At 44.5% G+C, this 21,878-nt stretch overlaps 1 protein-coding gene across 1 annotated transcript in view; it reads right to left on the bottom strand.

Moving 5' to 3' along the window:
* Window positions 1-21,878, bottom strand: part of MED17 (mediator complex subunit 17) — a 76,812-nt gene that overhangs the window by 28,002 nt on the left and 26,932 nt on the right. The window contains exon 6 of the mRNA XM_073613000.1: window positions 5,773-5,925. Coding sequence (XP_073469101.1) covers window positions 5,773-5,925 — 153 coding nt within the window. The remainder of the gene's footprint in view (window positions 1-5,772; window positions 5,926-21,878) is intronic.

Raw genomic sequence — 21,878 nt, 5'->3', positions numbered from 1 at the left:
CACCTGTTTCATCTGAGGAAAATCCTGAAAACATGACCTGCTGGGGCGCCTTCAGGACTGGAGTTGAGAAACATTGCACTAGATTACCAAAAATATTAGGACGCCTGCCTTCACTTGAACTTTAACTGCTTGCTGACCGCCGGCTGTCAATTGACGGCCAGGCGGCGCAGCTCTCGTTGCAGGCGGGCGTCATATGACGGCCTCGCTTTCCCGGCCCACCAGGGGGGGGCGCGCCCGATGTGTCACTGGGCACCCGGTGCGCATGCCCGGCGGCCGCGATGACCGCTGGGCACCCACGATTGCCGGTAACACAGCAAGACCGTGGATCTGTGTGTGTAAACACACAGATCCACGGCCCTGTCAGAGGAGAGGAGACCGATGGTATGTTCCCCAGTACAGAGGAACACCGATTGGTCTCCTCCCCTAGTGATTCCCCGCCCCCTACAGTTAGAATCACTCCCTAGCAACACAGTTAACCCCTCGATCACCACCTAGTGTTAACCCCTTCCCTGCCAGTCACATTTATACAGTAATCAGTGCATTTTTATAGCACGGATCGCTGTATAAATGTGAATGGTCCCAAAAATGTGTCAAAAGTGTCCAATGTGTCCGCCGCAATATAGCAGTCACGATAAAAATCACAAATCGCCGCCATTACTAGTAAAAAAAAAAAAAAAAAAAAAAAAAATTTTTAAAAATGTTATAGATCTATCCCCTATTTTGTAGACGCTATAACTTTTGCGCAAACCAATCAATATACGCTTATTGCGATTTTTTTTACCAAAAATATGTAGAAGAACATATATCGGCCTAAATTGAGGAAAAAATTTGTTTTAAAGAAAAAAAAATTGGATAATTTATTATCGCAAAAAGTAAAAAATATTGTGTTTTTTTTCAAACTTGTCCCTCTTCTTTTGTTTATAGCACAAAAAATAAAAACCGCAGAGGTGATCAAATACCACCAAAAGAAAGCTCTATTTGTTGGGAAAAAATCATAATTTCACCTGGGTACAGTGTAGTATGACCGCACAATTGTCATTCAAAGTGCGACAGTGCTGAAAGTTGAAAAATGGCTTGGGCAGGAAGGGGGTGAAAATGCCCAGTATTGAAGTGGTTAATGGCATCCCAGTCTTGGTCTGTAGGGTTCAAGATTGAGTTGGCCCACCCTTTGCAGCTTTAACTCCTCTGGGAAGGCTGTCAACAATGTTTAGGAGTGTGTCTATGGGAATGTTTGACCATTTTTCCAGAAGTGCAATTGTGAGGACGAGAAGGCCTGGCTCACAGTCTCCGCTCCAATTCATCCCAAAGGTGTTCTATCGGGTGGAGGTCAGCCAAGTTCCTCCATCCCAAGCTTGCTCATCCATGTCTTTATGGACCTTGATTGTGTACTGGTGTGCAGTCATGTTGGAACAGGAAGGGGCCATCCCAAAACTGTTCCCACAAAGTTGGGAGCATGAAATTGTCCAAAATGTCTTGGTATGTCGACGCCTTAAGAGTTCCCTTCACTGGAACTAAGAGGCCAAGAACAACCCCTGAAAAACAACCCCACACCATAATCCCCCCTCCACCAAATGATTTGGACCGGTGCACAAAGCAAGGTCCATAAAGACATGTCTGAGCGAGTTTGGGGTGGAGGAACTTGACTGGCCTGCACAGACCTCATCCTGATAGAACACCTTTGGGAGGAATTAGAATGGAGATTGCGAGCCAAGCCTTCTCTTGCAACATCAGTGCCTAACCTCACAAATGCTCTTCTAGAAAAATGGTCAACCATTCCCATAGACACACTCCTAAACCTTGTGGACAGCCTTCCCAGAAGAGTTGAAACTGTTTTAGCTGCAAAGGGTGGGCCGACTCAATATTGAACCCTACGGACTAAGACGCCATTAAAGTTCATGTGCGTGTAAGGGTAGGCGTCCCAATACTTTTGGTAATACAGTGTATATGTTTGAAAGCATTCTTACTTTACAGCATTTCTTCACACCTGCCTAAAATGTCTGCACAGTATCTATCAGCAGCATTCTCACCCTAGGACAGGAAGTGTTAGGACTACAGGACACCACCTAATCTCTAAAACCTGGAGAGGGGTGTTCTGTAATGATAATATTGTTTTAACCGCTTGCTGACTGCCTCATGCAGATATACTGCGGCAGAAGGGTTCATACAGGCAGAATCACGTGCCTGTACGTTCCCCTTTAAGAGGCGGCCAGCGGGCGCGCGCGGCAAGCTCCGCGAGTCGGGTCACGGGTCCCGCGGACTCGATCGCCTCACAGGGAGGAAGAACGGGGAGATGCTAATGTAAACAAGCATCTCCCCGTTCTGCCTAGTGACAGTGTCACTGATCTCTGCTCCCTGTTATCGGAGCAGAGATCGGTGACATGTCACACACAGCCCCCCACAGTTAGAAACACGCCCCTAGGACACACTTAACCCCTACACTGCCACCTAGTGGTTAACCCATTCACTGCCAGTGTCATTTACACAGGAATCAGTGCATTTGTATAGCACTGATTGCTGTATAAATGACAATGGTCCCAAAAATGTGTCAAAAATGTCCGATGTGTCCGCCATAAGGTCGCAGTCACGATAAAAATCACTGGTCGCCGCCATTTAAAAAAAATAAATTATTAATAAAAAATGCCATAAAACTATCCCCTATTTTGTAAACGCTATAACTTTTGCGCAAACCGATCAATAATCGCTTATTGCGATTTTTTTTTACCAAAATTATGTAGAATATGTATTGGCCTAAACTGAGGAAAAAAAATGTTTTTTTTATATATTTGAGTGATATTTATTATAGCAAAAAGTAAAAAATAATGCATTTTTTTCAAAATTGTCGCTCTTTTTTTGTTTATAGCGCAAAAAATAAAATCCGCAGGGGTGATCAAATACCACCAAAAGAAAGCTCTATTTGTGGGGAAAAAAAAGGACATTAATTTTGTTTGGGAGCCACTTCGCACGAACGCGCAATTGTCAGTTAAAGCGACGCAGTGCCGAATCGCAAAAAGTGCTCTGGTCAGGAAGGGGGTAAATTCTTCCGGGGCTGAAGTGGCTAAATCACACTGCAGAGTGCACAAGACACCACTGGATTTTTCGGCAGGAAACATGCGTTTTTGTAGCACTTATCAGTTATGATAAAAAAAAAAAAAAAAATTGAAAGTGTTTTTAACAAAATGGACCAAATAAGTTCATTAGGGTTTTTCATTCACTTTACAAGCCTGTACTGAAAGAAATAAAGGGGAAGCCAGTTTAGACCTTTCCTTCTAAAACGAACAACATGCCTACCATCCTATACCAGTTTTTTTTGCTACAGGGCGGCCGCTGTGCGCAGGATGACACATATATATATATATATATATATATATATATATATATATATATATATATATATATCTATATCTATATCACACCCATATACACACACGCGATCCTACACTTCCGCATAGAGGGCGCGAAAGCGTGCCACTGGCGGCTCACTCCCAGGAGTTGCTCAGCAGGTACCATGGACTCTATGTCCGCCGGCACACGCCGATCATGCTGCAGAGGAAGAATGGCAGTCTGCCTATGTAAACAAGGCAGATTGACGTTCTTACAGGAGGGAAGACATGGATGACCTGCAAGGCAGAGATATGGATCCAGGTCTTCCCCTAGTAAAAGCACCTCCCACGCTGTAATAAAACACTGGTTAGGCACACAGTTAGGCCTTGTACACAGGGCAGTTGAAAACCTCTTCTGAAAGCTGGAAACTGACAGCTGATAACCGATAGTGAAAAACGTCCGTTTTAGGCCTCATGTACACTGCTGCTGGTAAACGGACGTTTAGGCTCCATGCACACTAGGAGCAGAAAAAGCATCAGCGTTTTAGCTTTAAAAACGTGGCATAAAAGACGCGAATTGAGAGCATATTGTACAAAGTTTAGGCGAGTCTATGAGAGTTTAAGAGCATTTTAGTTTACAGGCGTTTTTTTGCACTGCACGCCCCTCTGCAAGTTTTACTCCCAAAAAAAGCATTTCACAGCCTTTTTTTGCTGGGTGCCATTTTGGACAAAAAGAGCAAAGGATATTGTGAGCAGAGATTCCTGAGCCATCAAGAGCCATGCCACTCTACTCTTCCCAATACTCAGGGTGCTCCAGTTCACGCCATCTCCTCCCAGGATGTTTTATAATTCTGTCTTTATAATCTGGGTGAGATTTATCCCAGAGGTTGGCATGTCCTTGCACAGCTGCAATCAACTGATGTTGTGTGACCTCCCTCCTGGTCATGTCTGAACGTGTGGCTCTTTCATAGAAAGATGGAGACGATGGACAGGGTCAAAAGAGACTTCCTGTAAAGCCAGGAAATGATGTACAGTGACAACACACCTTTTTTTTTTTACTAAAAAAAAACGTTGAAACTTAACGTTTAGAAGAGATAAGAGGAGTTTAGAAGAGACTGACGTTTTTACAGCTCCTAAGCTTCTCCAGAAAACGCAATAGAGAAGGGTTTTTTTTTTCCTGCCTCTGAATGTCCCTGACACAAAACGCCTGTAGTAGTCAATAATGTGCAAAGACACATAGAACACAATAGAAGTGCTTCTAGAGGCAGGAGAAAAAAAAACGTCAAACGCCTGTAGAATCTACATTCTTTTTTTTTAAGTCCAGTGTGCATGGAACCTTAGGAGCAGTTGGGCATTTTTTTCAGCTGCCCCTGAACTCTCTTCCATGTTATCTTATCAGTACATGTACACAGGGTCGTTTATAGTCAGTTGAGTTTAGAAGCATTTTTGAAAAGCAAAAAAAATGCGTTCAGGACGGATGTTTAGAGGCATTTGAAACGCCAAATCCCTGTAACAGCGTGTAAACGCGGTAACTCGCGTTTAGCCACGCTCTGTTTACAGGCGTTTTTAATGGGGTTACATTTTTGACTACTTGAAAGAAAAAAAAAAGAAAAAAAAAGCAAAAGCTTCTAAAAATAAAAATATATATAAAATATCCCATAGTTCAGACACGTTATAACTTTTGTGCAAACCAATCAATATACGCTTATTGGGACTTTTTTTTTTTTTTTTACCAAAAATATGTAGCAGAATACATATTGGCCTAAATTTATGAAGAAATTAGAATTTTAAATTTTTTTATTGGATAGGTTTTATAGCAGAAAGTAAATAAAAACATTTTTTTTTTCAAAATTGTCCGTCTTTTTTGTTTATAGCACAACAAAAAAAAACAATAAATAAAAAAAACCCAGGAGGTGATGAAATACCACCAAACGAAAGCTCTATTTGTGGGGAAATAAGAAAAGGACAACATTTGGGTACAGTGTCGCACAACCGCGCAATTGTCAGTTAACGTAAAGCAGTGCCATATCGAAAAAAAATGGCCTGGTCAGACAGGGGTGGAAAATCTTCTGGAGTTGAAGTAGTTAAAGCTTCCTGGATGGATGTCATGCTCATCCAAAAGCTCCCAATACTTTCCAGCCTTCACTTGCTATGCAGCAAATGAAGTTAAATATCCTGATCTGCATACTTGGTCCAGGTCCTGGTTTTGGACCAGTTTTAGAAGTAGGTCAGTAATGGCAGCTTACGCATTTCTCTAAAGATCTGCTTCCTTCATCCATTTCTTGCTCTCAAATGCTGAATGAAGAAAGTTTCCAGAAAAAAAAAAAAAAAGGCTACACATTTCTCCTCCATACAAAGTGTTAGGTAATAAATACCATTTCTAGCTAAATGACAGACTAAACGGATCTCTAAAGTCATCTCCTCCTACAGTCATAAAACATACATTTCTTACCAGGAAATGGCTGGGAGATAATTTGGTTCTTGACGACAATGTGAGGGATTTGGGATTTGATTTGAACGGCTTCACGAGACAATTGTGCAAATATTTCTTTACAAAGCAGAACATTCTGTGCGGCTTCCAGTTTCGTCTGCCAATGTGGAGTCCCTGGAAACGAGAAAGGCAGAGAGTTTTCACATGGAGTACGGCTAACCAATCCCAAGCAGATGGCAATGAGAGACTGGCTGAAAACATGTAACAGATCAGGCAATGAATACAAGGTGCAGAGGTGGAGGGACACAAGATACCAATCTGGAATACAAATTTAATCATACACACACACACAAATACTTACCACTTCAAGACCACATTGCACACACACAAAATATATATATATATATACACACACACACACACACAGTATCTCACTGCCAGCGGATTACACATTAATGGCTGTGTGTTGAGTTATTTTGAGGGGACAGCAAATTTACACTGTTATACAAGCTGTACACTCACTACTTTACATTGTAGCAAAGTTTACAAAATGTGAGGGTGTACTCACTTTTGTGAGATATTATATATATATATATATATATATATATAAAATTATATAAAGAGAGATATTATATACACACACACACACATACATACATATATATATAAAATCATTTAAGTTCATTTTTTTCCTCATTAATGTACACACAGCACCCCATATTGACAGAAAAACACAGAATTGTTGACATTTTTGCAAATTTATTCAAAAAGAAAAACTGAAATATCACATGGTCCTAAGTATTCCGACCATTTGCTCAGTATTTAGTAGAAGCACCCTTTTCATCTAATACAGCCATGAGTCTTTTTGGGAAAGATGCAACAAGTTTTTCACACCTTGTTTTGGGTATCCTCTGCCATTCCTCCTTGCAGATCCTCTCCAGTTCTGTCAGGTTGGATGGTAAACGTTGGTGGACAGCCATTTTTAGGTCTCTCCAGAGATGCTCAATTGGGTTTAAGTCAGGGCTCTGGCTGGGCTATTCAAAAACAAACAGTCACGGAGTTGTTGTGAAGCCACTCCTTCGTTATTTTAGCTGTGTGCTCAGGTTCATTGTCTTTTTGGAAGGTAAACCTTCGGCCCAGTCTGAGGTCCTGAGCACTCTGGAGAAGGTTTTTGTCCAGGATATCCCTGTACTTGGCCGCATTCATCTTTCCCTCGATAGCAACCAGTCATCCTGTCCCTGGAGCTGAAAAACACCCCCACAGAATGATGCTGCCACCACCATGCTTCACTGTTGGGACTGTATTGGACAGGTGATCAGCAGTGCCTGGTTTTCTCCACACATACCGCTTAGAATTAAGTCCTTCAGGTGTTTTTTTATCAAACTCCATGCGGGCTTTCATGTGTCTTGCACTGAGGAGAGGCTTCCGTCGGGCCACTCTGCCATAAAGCCCCGACTGGTGGAGGGCTGCAGTGATGGTTGACTTTCTACAACTTTCTCCCATCTCTCGACTGCATCTCTGGAGCTCAGCCACAGTGATCTTTGGGTTCCTCTTTACCTCTCTCACCAAGGCTCTTCTCCCTCGATAGCTCAGTTTGGCCGGACGGCCAGCCCTAGGAAGGGTTCTGGTCGTCCCAAACATCTTCCATTTAAGAAATATGGAGGCCACTGTGCTCTTAGGAACCTTAAGTGCAGCAGAATTTTTTTTGTAACCTTGGCCAGATCTGTGCCTTGCCACAATTCTGTCTCTGAGCTCTTCAGGCAGTTCCTTAGACCTCATGATTCTCATTTGCTCTAACATGCACTGTGAGCTGTAAGGTCTTATATAGACAGGTGTGTGGCTTTCCTAATCAAGTCCAATCAGTATAAACACAGCTGGACTCAAATGAAGGTGTAGAACCATCTCAAGGATGATCAGAAGAAATGGACAGCACCTGAGTTAAATATATGAGTGTCACAGCAAAGGGTCTGAATACTTAGGACCATGTGATATTTCAGTTTTTCTTTTTTAATAAATCTGCAAAAATGTCAACAATTCTGTGTTTTTCTGTCAATATGGGGTGCTGTGTGTACATTAATGAGGAAAAAAAATGAACTTAAAAGATTTTAGCAAATGGCTGCAATATAACAAAGAGTGAAAAATTTAAGGGGGTCTGAATACTTTCCGTCCCCACTGTATATATGTGTGTGTTGGTTTTAAGTGGTTTACCTGATCTATGGCTGCAGCTGTCAACCATAACCCCAATTATGTTTGCAGCTAGAGGGGTTGTGACATGTTGGGTATCTATTTACTTGGCGTAACATCCTCATATATTTTACCAAAAATTGGGTTATGTATTATGTTTTTTTTGCATTAAACTTCAATAAAGTGTATATTTCCAAAAAAATTGTGTTTTAAAAACCACTGTGCAAATACTATGCGACATAAAAAATTGCAACAACCGCCGTTTTATTCTCCAGGGTCTCTGCTAAAAAACGTTTGGGGTATTTTAAGTACCGTAGTTTCCTAGCAAAAAAAAAATACTAGATTTCTACTTGTAAACAAAAATTGTCAAGAAAGGCCTGGCCTTCAAGTATTAGGGCCCTTTCACGCGGGCATTCCGATCAGGTCCACCTGTCAGTTTTTTCAGGCGGACCTGATTGGATGCTCCATTCAGCACTATGGAGCAGCAGATGTCAGCGGTGTCATGTCCGCTGACATCTGATCCGATCCTGTCCGTGAAATCCAGACGGGTGGAAACCCTATTTTCCATCCGTCTGGAGAATTGGATAAAAACGGACATCCAATTTTCATAGAGAACAGGGCTTTCACAGGTCCATCTCCTCACAGTGAGTAGAGACGGACCTGTCATCTGCCTGCTCAGCGGAGATCAACAGATTGATCCCTGCTGAGCAAAGCGAAGTCCATACACGGACAAGCCCGTGTGTAAAGGACCCTAAAAGAGTTACTCAAAAAACAAACCAAACCAATCAAAACACAACAGCTACTTTACATAGTCAAAGTGACAGTTGTCTGTGTAAAGCAGGGGTCTCAAACTCAAATTGCCTGAGGGCCACATGACAAGTTTTCATATCCCATGGGGGCCACATGCAAACTTTCAAACTTCAAAAACAATAAACTATATACAGTTGTAGTTACTATTAGCTACCAGTCACTGCTTACTGCCAGATGCTTGGCAGTGTTTGCTCTGTATTAGATGAGCCAAGTTTGCTTTAAGTGAGTTAGCAGTTGAGACCCTAACAGCAGACGCATTATTAAACCCAGCACTGATGTCAGCAAAACGCATTATTAAACCCAGCATTGCCCCCCCCCCCCCCCCCACACTGCACCCCCACACACACAGATTGCTACCCCAGTCACCCTATAACAGGTGAATGTGAGCGCTGAGCCCGACACGGTTACAGATTAACAGCCAGTAAAACAATTATAAGAGGATAACAATTGAAATAAAATTAAAATTAAAAATAAAATTAACATTTAAAAGCAATTTCAATAATTAATGAGGATGGATGAACATAGGTCTATTAGCAAAAGTTATAGATTTTAATATCCATGTAAGCTGGAGAAATGTCCATAGTAACTATATGATACACTAACCATGTTAGAAGGCTGCCCTGATGGGAGAAAAGAAGTGGTCCTCTAGGTGCTGTAACATAAGAACACAAGGCGCCACTCTAAGTGCAGAATGCCATAAAATTTATTAAAACAAATAAGAAAGGTGGTACTCACAAAGATACATGTTAAAAAAGCATGTTGGTAATGTAACTGCAGTGTCCTTGGCGGTTCCTGATCCGGTCTTTATGGTGCTGGTGTCCGGTGGACAGGCTCGGCGGTGGATGCCGTCGCTTCCTGCCGCTGGAACGCACGCTGTAACCCAGGAACCACAGGGATGAGATCCCTTCCGGATACGGGGGACATACAGGCGACGTGTTTGCGGAGCTACGCTCCTTCCTCAGGCCTAACGAGTGATCTGATTGGACCGTAATTAAAGGCTTGTGAATGGCGCTGATTGGTGGCAACAGCGCGCTGTGCTTGAATTCTATCTGCATTCACTCAAGATGGCTAGTATATATATATCTCTATCTATCTATCTGATGCATCGGTTAAATACTAGCCATCTTGAGTGAATGCAGATAGAATTCAAGCACAGCGCGCTGTTGCCACCAATTAGCGCCATTCACAAGCCTTTAATTACGGTCCAATCAGATCACTCGTTAGGCCTGAGGAAGGAGCGTAGCTCCGCAAACGCGTCGCCTGTATGTCCCCCGTATCCGGAAGGGATCTCATCCCTGTGGTTTCTGGGTTACAGCGTGCGTTCCAGCGGCAGGAAGCGACGGCATCCACCGCCGAGCCTGTCCACCGGACACCAGCACCATAAAGACCGGATCAGGAACCGCCAAGGACACTGCAGTTACATTACCAACATGCTTTTTTAACATGTATCTTTGTGAGTACCACCTTTCTTATTTGTTTTAATAAATTTTATGGCATTCTGCACTTAGAGTGGCGCCTTGTGTTCTTATGTTACTACCCCAGTCACCCCACTAAGGACTTGCCTTGGTGTGGTGGCTCACTCACCTCTCCTCAAGTCAGCTCCTTGCTTCAACACAGGGCACCCAGAGAAAGACACAATCTCCCGCCCTGAGGTGGCAGCAGGACCCTGGATCCGGGGCTCTGATCGATCACCAGTGCCTAGGTGGGCGGGGTGATGGGCAGATCCTTTCACCGCTCTGTTCTCTCTCTGGGCTGCAGCAGCGTGCAGCAGAGAGAAGATGGAGACAAAGCTCTTCGGCGCTTTCCTCTCTGCGGTGCAAAACCATCCAGGATCGGCCCTGCCTGCGGGCCATTTATAACCAGTCCGCGGGCTGCAAATGGCCCGCGGGCCGGTACTTTGGGACCACTGGTGTAAAGCTTGCCTATGACCCTGTGATATTTACCTCTGCAGCAATCCCCTGCCACTCTGCAGATACCACAAAAATACTCGGTGTTGGTTGCTGTCAGCCCTCTGTCATATGACAATGCTTGACCTGACAATTGGTCACTTTGCCCAAATACTGCATAACAGGGGGAGGAAGTCGCATTCCTTTCCATATACCAAAACACGTTTTTTATTGACGGCTGTGATGGGGGAAGCACTGGCAGATGAACACTTGAGAAGTGAGGGGGTTTGATCTGCTTTACATGTCTCTTTATTACAATTGCACATGCATTAATGCAAATAAAAGCTGATAAAATGTAATTACTGATAATAAGCACATTAGCCCCGGTTCACACAGGGACGGCACGACTTGCAGGTCGCCTCACCAAGGCGACCTGCACAAGACTTCCACGGCGACTTGCAAAATGACTTCTGTATAGAAGTCTATGCAAGTCACCCCAAAGTAGTACAGGAACCTTTTTCTAAGTCGGAGCGACTTGCGTCGTTCCTATTAGAACGGTTCCATCGTACAGAACGGGAGGCGACTTGTCAGGCAGCTAGGTCGCCTGACAAGTCGCCCCTGTGTGAACCGGCACTTAGGGGAACATTACCCCCCTAGGACACACAATATACACACACACACAGTAATTTTTTGTTATACACTGATCAATAGCCTTTAATGTCAAACTAAAGACAGACTCTGTAAATCAAGCTGGATGAATTAGAACGAAAAAGCAAAAAATAACTATAGGTATCCGCCCTTTTCTATAGTATACTTCCTTAAAAACAAAGCTAGGCAGTTATACAAAACAGGACTTTTGTACTCAAAGTAAAATCCTTTTCTTGGAGGCACACATAGTCTCTTACTTCTGGGTTATAGTGCAGCCTAGAGGTGGCTAGGACACTGCGGGAAAAAAAAAAAAAAAAAAAAAAAAGTTGTAGGACAACCCAGGAAAACCCCTCCCACTCCCAGCATGCCTCAGTTTTGCAGCAAAGCAGTAATACAGCATGATTATAGGAGCCACAGAGGGTGGGACCTTAGAGAAAGCAGTATCCTAGTTAAGGTGAAAGGCTGAACATACTTTAGGTAGGAAGGAAGCTCTGGGACACAACACCACCTTGTCCATGTGGAAGTCTAAAAAGGGTTTTGTACAGAACAAGGTCACCAGGTCAGACATTTACCTTGCAGGGCGGAAGGCAAGAAGAAACACAAGTGCTGAGGAAAACAAATTCAGATACAGTGGAGTTAAAAGGGGGATAAGCTAGGGAAGCCACATGGGAGACACCTTGCTCAAAAGGTATCCATCAAAGAATAGGAAATCAACAATCTTTGGAACAGATCACAAGCACAAAGACCTGACCCTTGTGGTGGGTAGGGCCAAATGCCGATCCAGACTTATCTGTAAAAAGTCAAGGATTCGTCCCACAGAAAATTCTCTGGGGAAAAATCTTTTCGCCTTGAACCATGCAAAAAAGGTCTTCTATGTACAGTGTCTAGGTCAGCCATTCTCAACCAGGGTTCCTCCAAAGGTTGCTAGGGGTTCCTTGAGCTGTGGCTGATTGACCTATCTTAAGGTGTCTGCATAGTTCTGGGGTCAATGCCACTTGTAGAGACAGTTGCATAAAGCCAACAATCTTTTAAGCCATCCGTAGGGATTGCATTTTGACCACCCCTGTAATGGCTGCCTCATTCCACATGACCATAAATGTAAGGAGCATTTTTTTCACTGACCACCAATGAATTGGTTTTAGTAAGGGTTCCTCGAGACTAGAAAATGATTTCAAGGGTTCCTCTGGGGTAAAAAGGTTGAGAAAGACTGGTCTAGGTCTTCAATGACTTTGAGGGAAGCAGGCTTCCTAGCTTTTGGTACCATGGGAGCCACTGATTTAGGCCTCACTCACACCATGGTGCAGGCACATCAGTTTTTCTGCACAGGTTCTGCAAGGGATCAAAGAAAACAATGGTTCTCCATGTGCCCTGTTCACACCACAGTGTGTGGAGTTTTTCTGCGCAGGAATCTGCAACATGTATGCAGTTTTCTGCACAGAACTAACATGAGATCAACATTGATGTGAACAGGGCACATAACTGATGCATATGAAAACCGATGTCAACATGCATAAAAACTCACTGAAACGTGCATGAAAACTGATGTCTTCTGATGTAAAATGATGTCTCTGCAAGTAAAATCTGCACGGTTTTCCTATCAGTTTTCATGCACGTATGGTGTGAACAAGCCCTCAAAAGAAGCCATATCTCTTAGGGCATGCCACTGAAGCCAGAAAGATGACGGGCGGCACAGTGGTGTACACTTTCGCCTAGCAATAAAAAGGGTCGTTGCTTCGAATCCCAACCACGACACCACCTGCCTGGAGTTTGCATGTTCTCCCTGTGCCTGCGTGGGTTTACTCTGGGTACTCCGGTTTCCTCCCACACTCCAAAGACATGCTGGAAGGTTAATTGGATCCTGTCTAAAAATTGGCCTTAGTATGTATATGTATGTATGAATGTGTTAGGGACCTTAGATTGCAAGCTCCTTGAGGGTAGGGACTGATGTGAATGTAGAATATATATGTAAAGCACTGCGTAAATTGACAGCGCTATAGAAGTACCTGAAATAATAATACGACAAGGTGGTAAATTGGTTTTTGAGACAAAGGATTCAGGCAATCTGGAAGAGTGCTTGGAGCATCTTTCCAGGAGTCTAAACAGGTAGGAGTACCACACATGCCTGGGCATGTTCAGGGCCATGGGGACCACCAAGATTCCCCTACATCTCTATCCTACAAAACAGACAAGGAAGAAGTTCAGGAATGGAAAGATCAGGGTGTACCAATTCCATGAAGCCACCTGGAGACAAATCTGTCAAATTTATTGTTCAACCTGAAGGCCAGGAGGTCCACAGCTGGCGTTCACCACCAATTACAAAAGGTTCTGGAACAACTCTGGGTCTAGAGACCACTTCCATAGGTCTAGGTGCTGTCACAGTTGAGAAACTCTGCCTGCTAATTGTCCATTTCTGGGCTGTAGAAAGCGGGCAAGTTCAGTTCTGCCCATGACAGTATCTGCTCTATATCTCTTTCTACTGCAGTTTTCTTTGTAAGGACCACTTTACAAAGTACCACCAAAAATAACCCCTGCTGCTCAATGCAATTCACTCCTTATCCACATTCCTCATAGAGATCCCAGCCTACTTTCTCAGTACAGACTCCCTGTCTAGCACAGACCAACCAGCTCTCCAACACAGACCCCCCCCCCCCCCCCGATAGCACAGCCCTCTCCCAAACATTACAGACCCCCCCTTCACAGTTCAGGTGCATCAATACAAAAAACTTATCCCTACCCTCCTACCCCCCCCCCCCCTCTGCAAAACTGCAAGAACAGAACACACCCAGCTCAAAGTAATAAGTCAGAAGTAGTGGAGACCTGCTCTGGCACTGAGCTAATTCTCTCACTGAAGCTGCTGCGGCCCCCCTCACAGTTTTTTCTTTGTGTTACATGGCTTAAGAAACTCCGGCAGCCGCAGCAACCCCAGTGAGCCCACATCTGCTGTGCTGCTTCAGTGAGAAGTAGCTCAGTGCCAGAGCAAGTCTCCTCCACTGCTCTGCCCGCCCGCCTCTCTCCTCACCTGCTCCGCCTGCCAGGTTCTCTCCTACCTGATCCGACAGTAGCCCCAGTGAGCCCACGCTCTGCTGCTTCAGTGAGCTCAGTGCAAGAGCAAGTCCCCTCCACTGCTCCGCCTGCCTCTCTCCTCAACTGCTCCACCTGCTGGGTTCTTTCCTTCCTGATCTGACAGCAGCCCCAGCAAGTCCACACCTGCTGCTTCATTAGCTCAGTGTCTGAGCAAGTCTCTTCCACTGCTCCGCCCTCCTGGCTCTCTCCTTCAGCGCTCTGCTTCTCTCTTCCACCACTACGCCCGCGAGGCTCTCTCCTTCTGAAGCCCGGATTTCTCACCCTGGTCTGCCACTGGGAAGAAGCAGTTTAGCCTGGGGTCGGCAAAGTGATGCGATCTACCTGTCACCTGGCCGGGATCGACGGTTGCCGACCCTGGATCTAGATTGTATGACCCTCCAGCTGAAAAGGTCCAGTGTAGCAGGGACACTCATTGCCTGAGGTTCCAGAATAATAACTGGAAGTTGACATTTCTGCAATATCTAAGCCCTTTTACATGACAAGGTGCCAAAGACTTATTTCCTAACCCGTCAGGCTGGCATCAGTCATAAGGATCTTCCAGAAGACAGAAAGGACCTCCTCAACTCCAGGGCAGAGACAATCTTGTCTTTGGTGACAGATGAATCTGTCTGCCAAAGGATTAGACCAATTTTGACTCAAGACAACCGGATGCTGTGTTGTAGGGTTCTGGAGTAGATTTGGGCAAATGGAACTGCCTCGGGAGTGCAACTGGGCAAATGGAAAACTGCCTCAAAAAGGAGGCTACCATTAGCTTCAGGACTCTCATGCAGAAGCAAAAAGTAAGGCAATTCTTGGACTGAAAAAGTTCAAGCATAGAAATCAAAGTTTCTCCTAAAATAGAAAAACACTGCCTTGAGCTGTGTCTTCGAAGAGACCCAGATATTGCAAGCGAATCACTTCCAGTGTCAATCTCACAAGGGTACAGCTGAACCTCTCCAAGGTCTTAAACTAATGTGCACATGCGTGTATGCATTCTTGATGTCAACATAGGCCAGAAAGCCTCCCAGATGAAGGGAGAGAGTGTGTAAAAAAGAAAAATCTTACAGATACAGTTCATCCGGAAAGTATTCACAGCGCTTCACATTTTCCACATTTTGTGTTACAGCCTTATGCCAAAATGGAATAAATTAATTTTCCTCAAAATTCTACAAACAATACCCCATAATGACACCGTGAAACTAGGTTTGTTTGAAATCTTTGCAAATTTATTAAAAATAAAAATCACATGTGCATTGCCATGACACTCAAAATTGAGCTCAGGTGCATTCTGTGTCCACTGATCATCCTTGAGATGTTTCTACAACTTGACTGAAGTCCACCTGTGGTAAATTCAGTTGATTGGATATGATTTGGAAAGGCACACACCTGTCTATATAAGGTCCCACAGTTAACAGTGCATGTCAGAGCACAAACCAAGCCATGAAGTCCAAGTAATTGTCTGTAGACCTTCGAAACAGGATGCACAGATCTGAGGAAGGGTACAGAAAAATTTCTGCAGCATTGAAGGTCCCAATGAGCACAGTGGCCTTCATCATCTGTAAATGGAAGTTTGGAACCACCAGGACTCTTCCTAGAGCAGGCCGCACAGCCAAACTGAGCGATCGGGGGAGAAAGGCTTTAGTTTGTGACCAAGAAACCATTGGTCACTCTGACAGAGCTCCAGCAATTCTCTGTAGAGAGCGGAGAACCTTCCAGAAGAACAACCATCTCTGCAGCACTCCACCAATCAGGCCTGTATGGTAGAACGACCAGACGGGAAGCCACTACACAGTAAAAGGCACATGACAGCCCACCTACAGTTTTCCAAAAGGCACCTGAAGGACTCTGAGAAACAACAGTCTCTGGTCTGATGAAACAAAAAATGAACTCTTTGGCTTGAATGACAAGCATCATGTCTGGAGGAAACCAGGCAACGCTCATCACCTGGCCAATACCATCCCTACAGTACAGCATGGTGGTGGCAGCATCATGCTGTGGGGATGTTTTTCAGCAGCAGGAACTGGAAGACTAGTCAGGATCGAGGGAAAGATGAATGCAGGAATGTACAGAGACATCCTTGATGAAAACCTGCTCCAGAGCGCTCTGGACCTAAGACTGGGGTGAAGGTTCATCTTGCAACAGGACAACAACCCTAAGCACACAGCCAAGATAAAAAAAAGAAGTGGCTACCAGACAACTCTCTGAATGTCCTTGAGCGACCCCAGCTAGAGCCCAGACTTGAACCCGATTAAACATCTCTGCAGAGATCTGAAAATGGCTGTGCATCGAGGCTCCCCATCCAACCTGATAGAGCTTGAGAGGTCCTGCAAAAAAGAAAGGGAGAAACTGCCCAAAAATAGGTGTGCCAAGCTTGTAGCATCATACTCAAAAATTCTTGAGGCTGTAATTGTTTTAATTTTTAATAAATTTGCAAAGATTTCAATTAAACTTCTTTCATGTTGCCATTATGGGGGATTGTTTGTAGAATTTTGAGGAAAATTATGAATTTAATCCATTTTGAAATAAGAATGTAACATAACCAAATATGTAAAAATTGAATCGCTGTGAATACTTTCCGGATGCACTGTATGTTGTGGGAGAGGGAGTAAGGTTATGTTGTGGGAAAGGGAGTAAGGAACATCAGCTGCTGGGAAAGTGGAACTCAAAACCGAGCATCAGCAAGGTAACAATTGCCAGCAGATGTTGTGTCCAGCAGAAAATCAGCTGTGGAATGTAGCTAGAAATGCTATATAACAGGGATCAATAAATGGCGGACCACGGTCTGAACCCTGACCAAGTGACAGTCCTGTCCGGACCACGGCAGCCACTGTGTGAGCTCTCCTGAGTCTCCCTCCCGGCTGCTGCTGTCATCCTCACAGCAGGCGGGGGTGGGAGGTCCTACAGATCAGGACAAAGAGAGGAAGTCTTTTCAAATAACCAAGTGGGTTATGCATGTTAACATAGTAAGTTTGCCAGCTCCTGCCCCTAGTCCAGATCTGCAGCTCCTCCTACCCCTGCCTGCTGTGAGGAGGACAGCAGGGGCCGGGCAGGGGACTCGGGAGAGCTCACACAGCTGATAAGTGCCTCTACCCTGCCGACAGTAGGACAGTGCAGGGGTGGCTTACATTGTAAGGAGCACCGCAATGTAAAGGGGAACTGAGGACACTGTGGGACTGGTTTAAAGAGGGGACTGTGATGTTAAGGGGGGTTGTGGTGTGAAGGGAGGGCTGAGGATAATGATGTAAAGAGGGGGCTATGATGTGACAGGTAGGCTAAAAGACACTGATGTACAGGAGGGCAGCGAAGTAAAGGGGGGCTGTGATGTGTTCTAGTGCAAACATGCGATTCGGACACCAGCCGAAATAAAGTTTTACTGACTGGGCCTCCGTATATTTTAATTCTATAACTTTGCTATAGAATAATAAATATTATAAACAAAATACGAAAAGAAAAAGAAATACTCTACACAATAAAAAGGTTGTGCAATCTCAATCAAATACAATATATTTTACACAGCTATGCAGTAATCTAAATATATATTCTATCATAGCCCAAATCAGTAGTACATTATAGTCACGGGTATTCCCATATAGTAGACTGTATTATTACACCTAATACCCAATGAATCGGATGCTGCAGCGGGAACCAGAGCGGGGGCTCCAGAGACAAGTATAAAGAAACAGAGAAAAACAGCACAAAGGATCATTATCTAGTATGTCTGTTGCAATCCTTTAAATAATAACCCCCCCCCCCCCCCCCAAAAAAAACCAGAAGAATTTATTAAAATCACATAAATGCATTCGCAGGAGTTTGTGGACAGCCCTGCAGCCACATACTCTTGTGAGTGCATTTAAGTTATTTTAATTATTTTTTGTTTATATCCATACTACACAACAACCCTTTGCACTGTTTCTTTTTCCATTTCTTTTCCCAGAAGAAGGAAGTCTATGACCGATGTGGTGGATTCCATTCAGAATTTCTGGGCATGAACAAAGGCATATAGAACATAGAACAGGGATCAATAAATGGCAGACAGCGGCCCCAGTACTCACCATCTCCGTGTTCAGGTTTTAGAGGCATCTACCTTTACCTGTGGATCGGGACTGGTTATGGACATAGTGTGTTTATCAGACTCATTAGCGGGGCTTCAATTCATTAATTTGATTGTGCATCCAGCCCCCAGGTTCACCTGGTTGATAGCTTGCACTACATTCACCCATAGTGGTTCTAAGGTGTGGTGCTCTCCATCCAGGTTACTGGGCGGATGCTGGAGTCACCACCACTCAACATACCCATCTTTTGCTGCTTTTGTCACCAGGGGTTTTCCATCACTGTGAGGGGTTAGTGGCACAGCCGCACAGTGTCAGCTCCTCGGGATGGTCCCGGCGATCTGATTCATTCGATTAGGGGGTAGAGGAATTGGTGGGCGGGTGGTTTACGGGGGGGTGGGGACTGGTATTTTTGCAGATGTGCCGTTTTATATCCTTCTGCTGTTTAATAATTTGGAGGAGTTAGCGATTGGGTGTGTATAATTTTTATGTTTCTGTTTGGTTGGGCATTTAGGACTTTAACACTCAAAATGGAGTAGATGCCTCATTTTGGCTTAGGAACTGTGAACAGGTTGCAGTAGAAGCCCTGGAATTGTTATGTCCACTAAAGAGAGACTGGGGCAATGATACCTCCTAACCTATGCAGGGACACAGGCAAGCTGGAAGTAATGGAAGGGTCTGGGAGTGAAACTATAGCTTGTATCCCCTGTAAGCCATTTCCTGCACCCTAGCATCTGGGATGCAGGCTGTCCAAGTGCCTACAATGGCTAACAGACACCCCCCCCCCCCCCTTTCACCAGTGGGCGCACAATCTCACTGGGAGGGATTTGTCTAAGGGTTTGGGGGACTTGGAGGTCTAACATTTGCAGGTTGACAAGTTGCAAGACTTGGACCTGGAGTTTGAGGCTGTGTAGTAACGCAAGGACTTTTCTTTAACTCTGCCAAGGGGTGAGTCCTCCCAGACCTAACCCTAGGCTTCTTTTAGCAAGAAAGATGAGTGCTCTTGCCAATGGTGGCATCCTAAAGAAGAACTTCTGGGAACAGCATCTCGCAGTGGGGATGTTTCTCTGCGGCAAACCCAGTGGTTCTAAAGGCAGAAGGTTTTTTACCTTAATGTACGCTCTGCAATAAGGTAAAAAACATTTTGCATGCGGCTTCCCCTCCAGCAGGCCTTTATACTTACCCAAGCCCGCTCTCGATCCAGTGCTGTGGCTGAGAGCAGCAGCTCTCTCCTCACTGGACAGACAGGCAAAACGGGGCCATTGGCTCCTGCAGCTGTCAATCACAGCCTGTGGAAGGAGGGGGGTGGGTGGGGATGACAGGGCAACGGTGCCAAGCAGTGCACGGCAGTGGACATTCACAGTGCAGCTTGGATTTGAGCCTACATGTGTGCCCCCATAGCAAGTAGCTATGCCGGGGGGGGGTTTGCTCCAGGAGCGCCAGTGGGAGACCCCAAAAGAGTAAGAGCGGGGCTGCTCTGTGCAAAACCATTGCACAGAGCAGGTAAGTATATCATGTATATTATATTTTTAAGAAAATTAGGCTTACAATCACTTTAAAGGCTTGTGAGAGGAAGGGGAAGAATGAATGCAGCAAAATACAGAGAAACCCTGAAGAAAACCTGCTGTAGTTAGCAGAAAACTGGAGTTTCGGAAAAAAATGTCCCCCAGCAAGAAAAATTACATTGAGCATAACGTACTGGATAGGCCAAGTCAGAGTTCAAAACTCAATGGCTGAACTTAAAAAAAAAAAAAAAAAAAAAGTTTGTTTACTCACAATTCCCTGGCAAACATAGAGCTGGAGCCAAGTAAAATAGAAACAAAACCTGACGATTTACCTATATAGGCTCATGGCTGTAATTGCTGCCAAAGGTGCATCTATTACACTGGCAGAGGTTTAGGGTTTGCTGCTCTGAAACCCTGAATTGCCCCCCCCCCACCCACCATGGACGATCGGGTGCTGAATGCCAACAAGGGACTATCCTATGACCCACAGACTGCAATGGCTTTACCCACACTGCTGGACTTAATTGTAAAGATTTAATTTTTACAATTCAACCCAGCTTTGGGGGTGAAATACATCAATGGAGGAAGTCCCAGACAGGGACTCTGTTCATGTTGTCCAGATAAAAGGAAGTAAACAGAGTGTACTGTATACTGGCGCCAAACACATTGGATTGTCTTCCAATCCTAGCAAATACAGCAGGATCAGGCGACTATTATATATTAAACATAATGCCTGTCAAGCTCTAGTTTATACTCAGGCATTGTGTTTGTCGGTTTTATTTTAACCACTTGCTGACCGCCTTCCGCAGATGTACTCCGGCAAGGCAGCTCAGCTGTGCAAACCGACGTACCTGTACGTCGGTCCGTGCATGAGATAGTATGGGCGCGTGTGCCCTCTGCACGCTGGGGGAGCACGTGCGCGGGTCCCGCGGACTGAATGTTTGCCGGCCACCCGGATCGCGGTACAGAGGCAGAATGGGGATCTGCCTATGTAAACAAGGCGGATCCCCGCTCTGACAGGGGACAACATGGAGATCTTCTGTTCCTAGTGATCAGGAACAGCGATCTCTGTGTTGTCCCAGTGAGCACATCCCCTACACAGTTAGAATACACCTAGGGAACACACTTAACCCCTTGATCACCCCCTAGTGTTAACGCTTTCCTTGCCAGTGTAATTTATACATTGATCAGTGCATTTTTTAGCACTGATCACTGTATTGGTGTTCCTGGTCCCCAAAAAGTGTCACTTGGGGTCAGATTTATTCGCTGCAATGTTGCAGTCAAGCTAAAAGTCGCAGATCGTCCCCATTACCAAAAAATATGTAGCAGAATACATATTAACCTAAACTGAACTTTGATTTTTTTTTTTTTTTTTTTTTTTATGTGTATTCTAGCAGAAAGTAAAAATGTTTTAATTGTTGCTCTTTTTTTGTTTATAGCGCAAAAAATAAAAACCACAGAGGTGATCAAAAACCACCAAAAGCTCTATTTGTAGGAAAAAAAGGTCAATTTTGTTTGGGTACAACGTCGCACGACTGCGCTATAGTCAGTTAAAGCGACACAGTGCCGCATCGCAAAAAATGGCCTAGTCATTAAGGGGGTAGATCCTTCCGGGGCTGAAGTGGTTAAGCTTTACATCTTTGAGCTCAGATACACTGAAGCTGTATAGCCAGCCCTGCTGTTGAGGACATGTAGACTTACATAAGTTTAAAAATTATACATAGGGCTGTTTTGTTCCTCTTGAAATGTAATACTAAAGTAAAACTATAGGCAAAACATATTTCCTTTTTGATAGCGTAAGGGAGGGTCATAACCCGTCATTTTATTTTGTGCCATCTTAATCCCATTGGGGAGATTTCGCTTCACTTCCTGTCCCATTGTCAAAATTAAGGGTATTCTTTGGGGACCCCCAGCTCACAAGAACTAGTGTCCCCATTGGAAGAGTTTGCCCCAATTACTTTTCTGGGGACAATGCAAAATTT

Source organism: Aquarana catesbeiana, linkage group LG02, assembly GCF_042186555.1.
Source record: "Aquarana catesbeiana isolate 2022-GZ linkage group LG02, ASM4218655v1, whole genome shotgun sequence".
Taxonomy (NCBI): domain Eukaryota; kingdom Metazoa; phylum Chordata; class Amphibia; order Anura; family Ranidae; genus Aquarana; species Aquarana catesbeiana.
The sequence above is the reverse complement of the archived record's forward strand: the minus strand, read 5'-3'. Positions and strand labels throughout refer to the sequence as shown.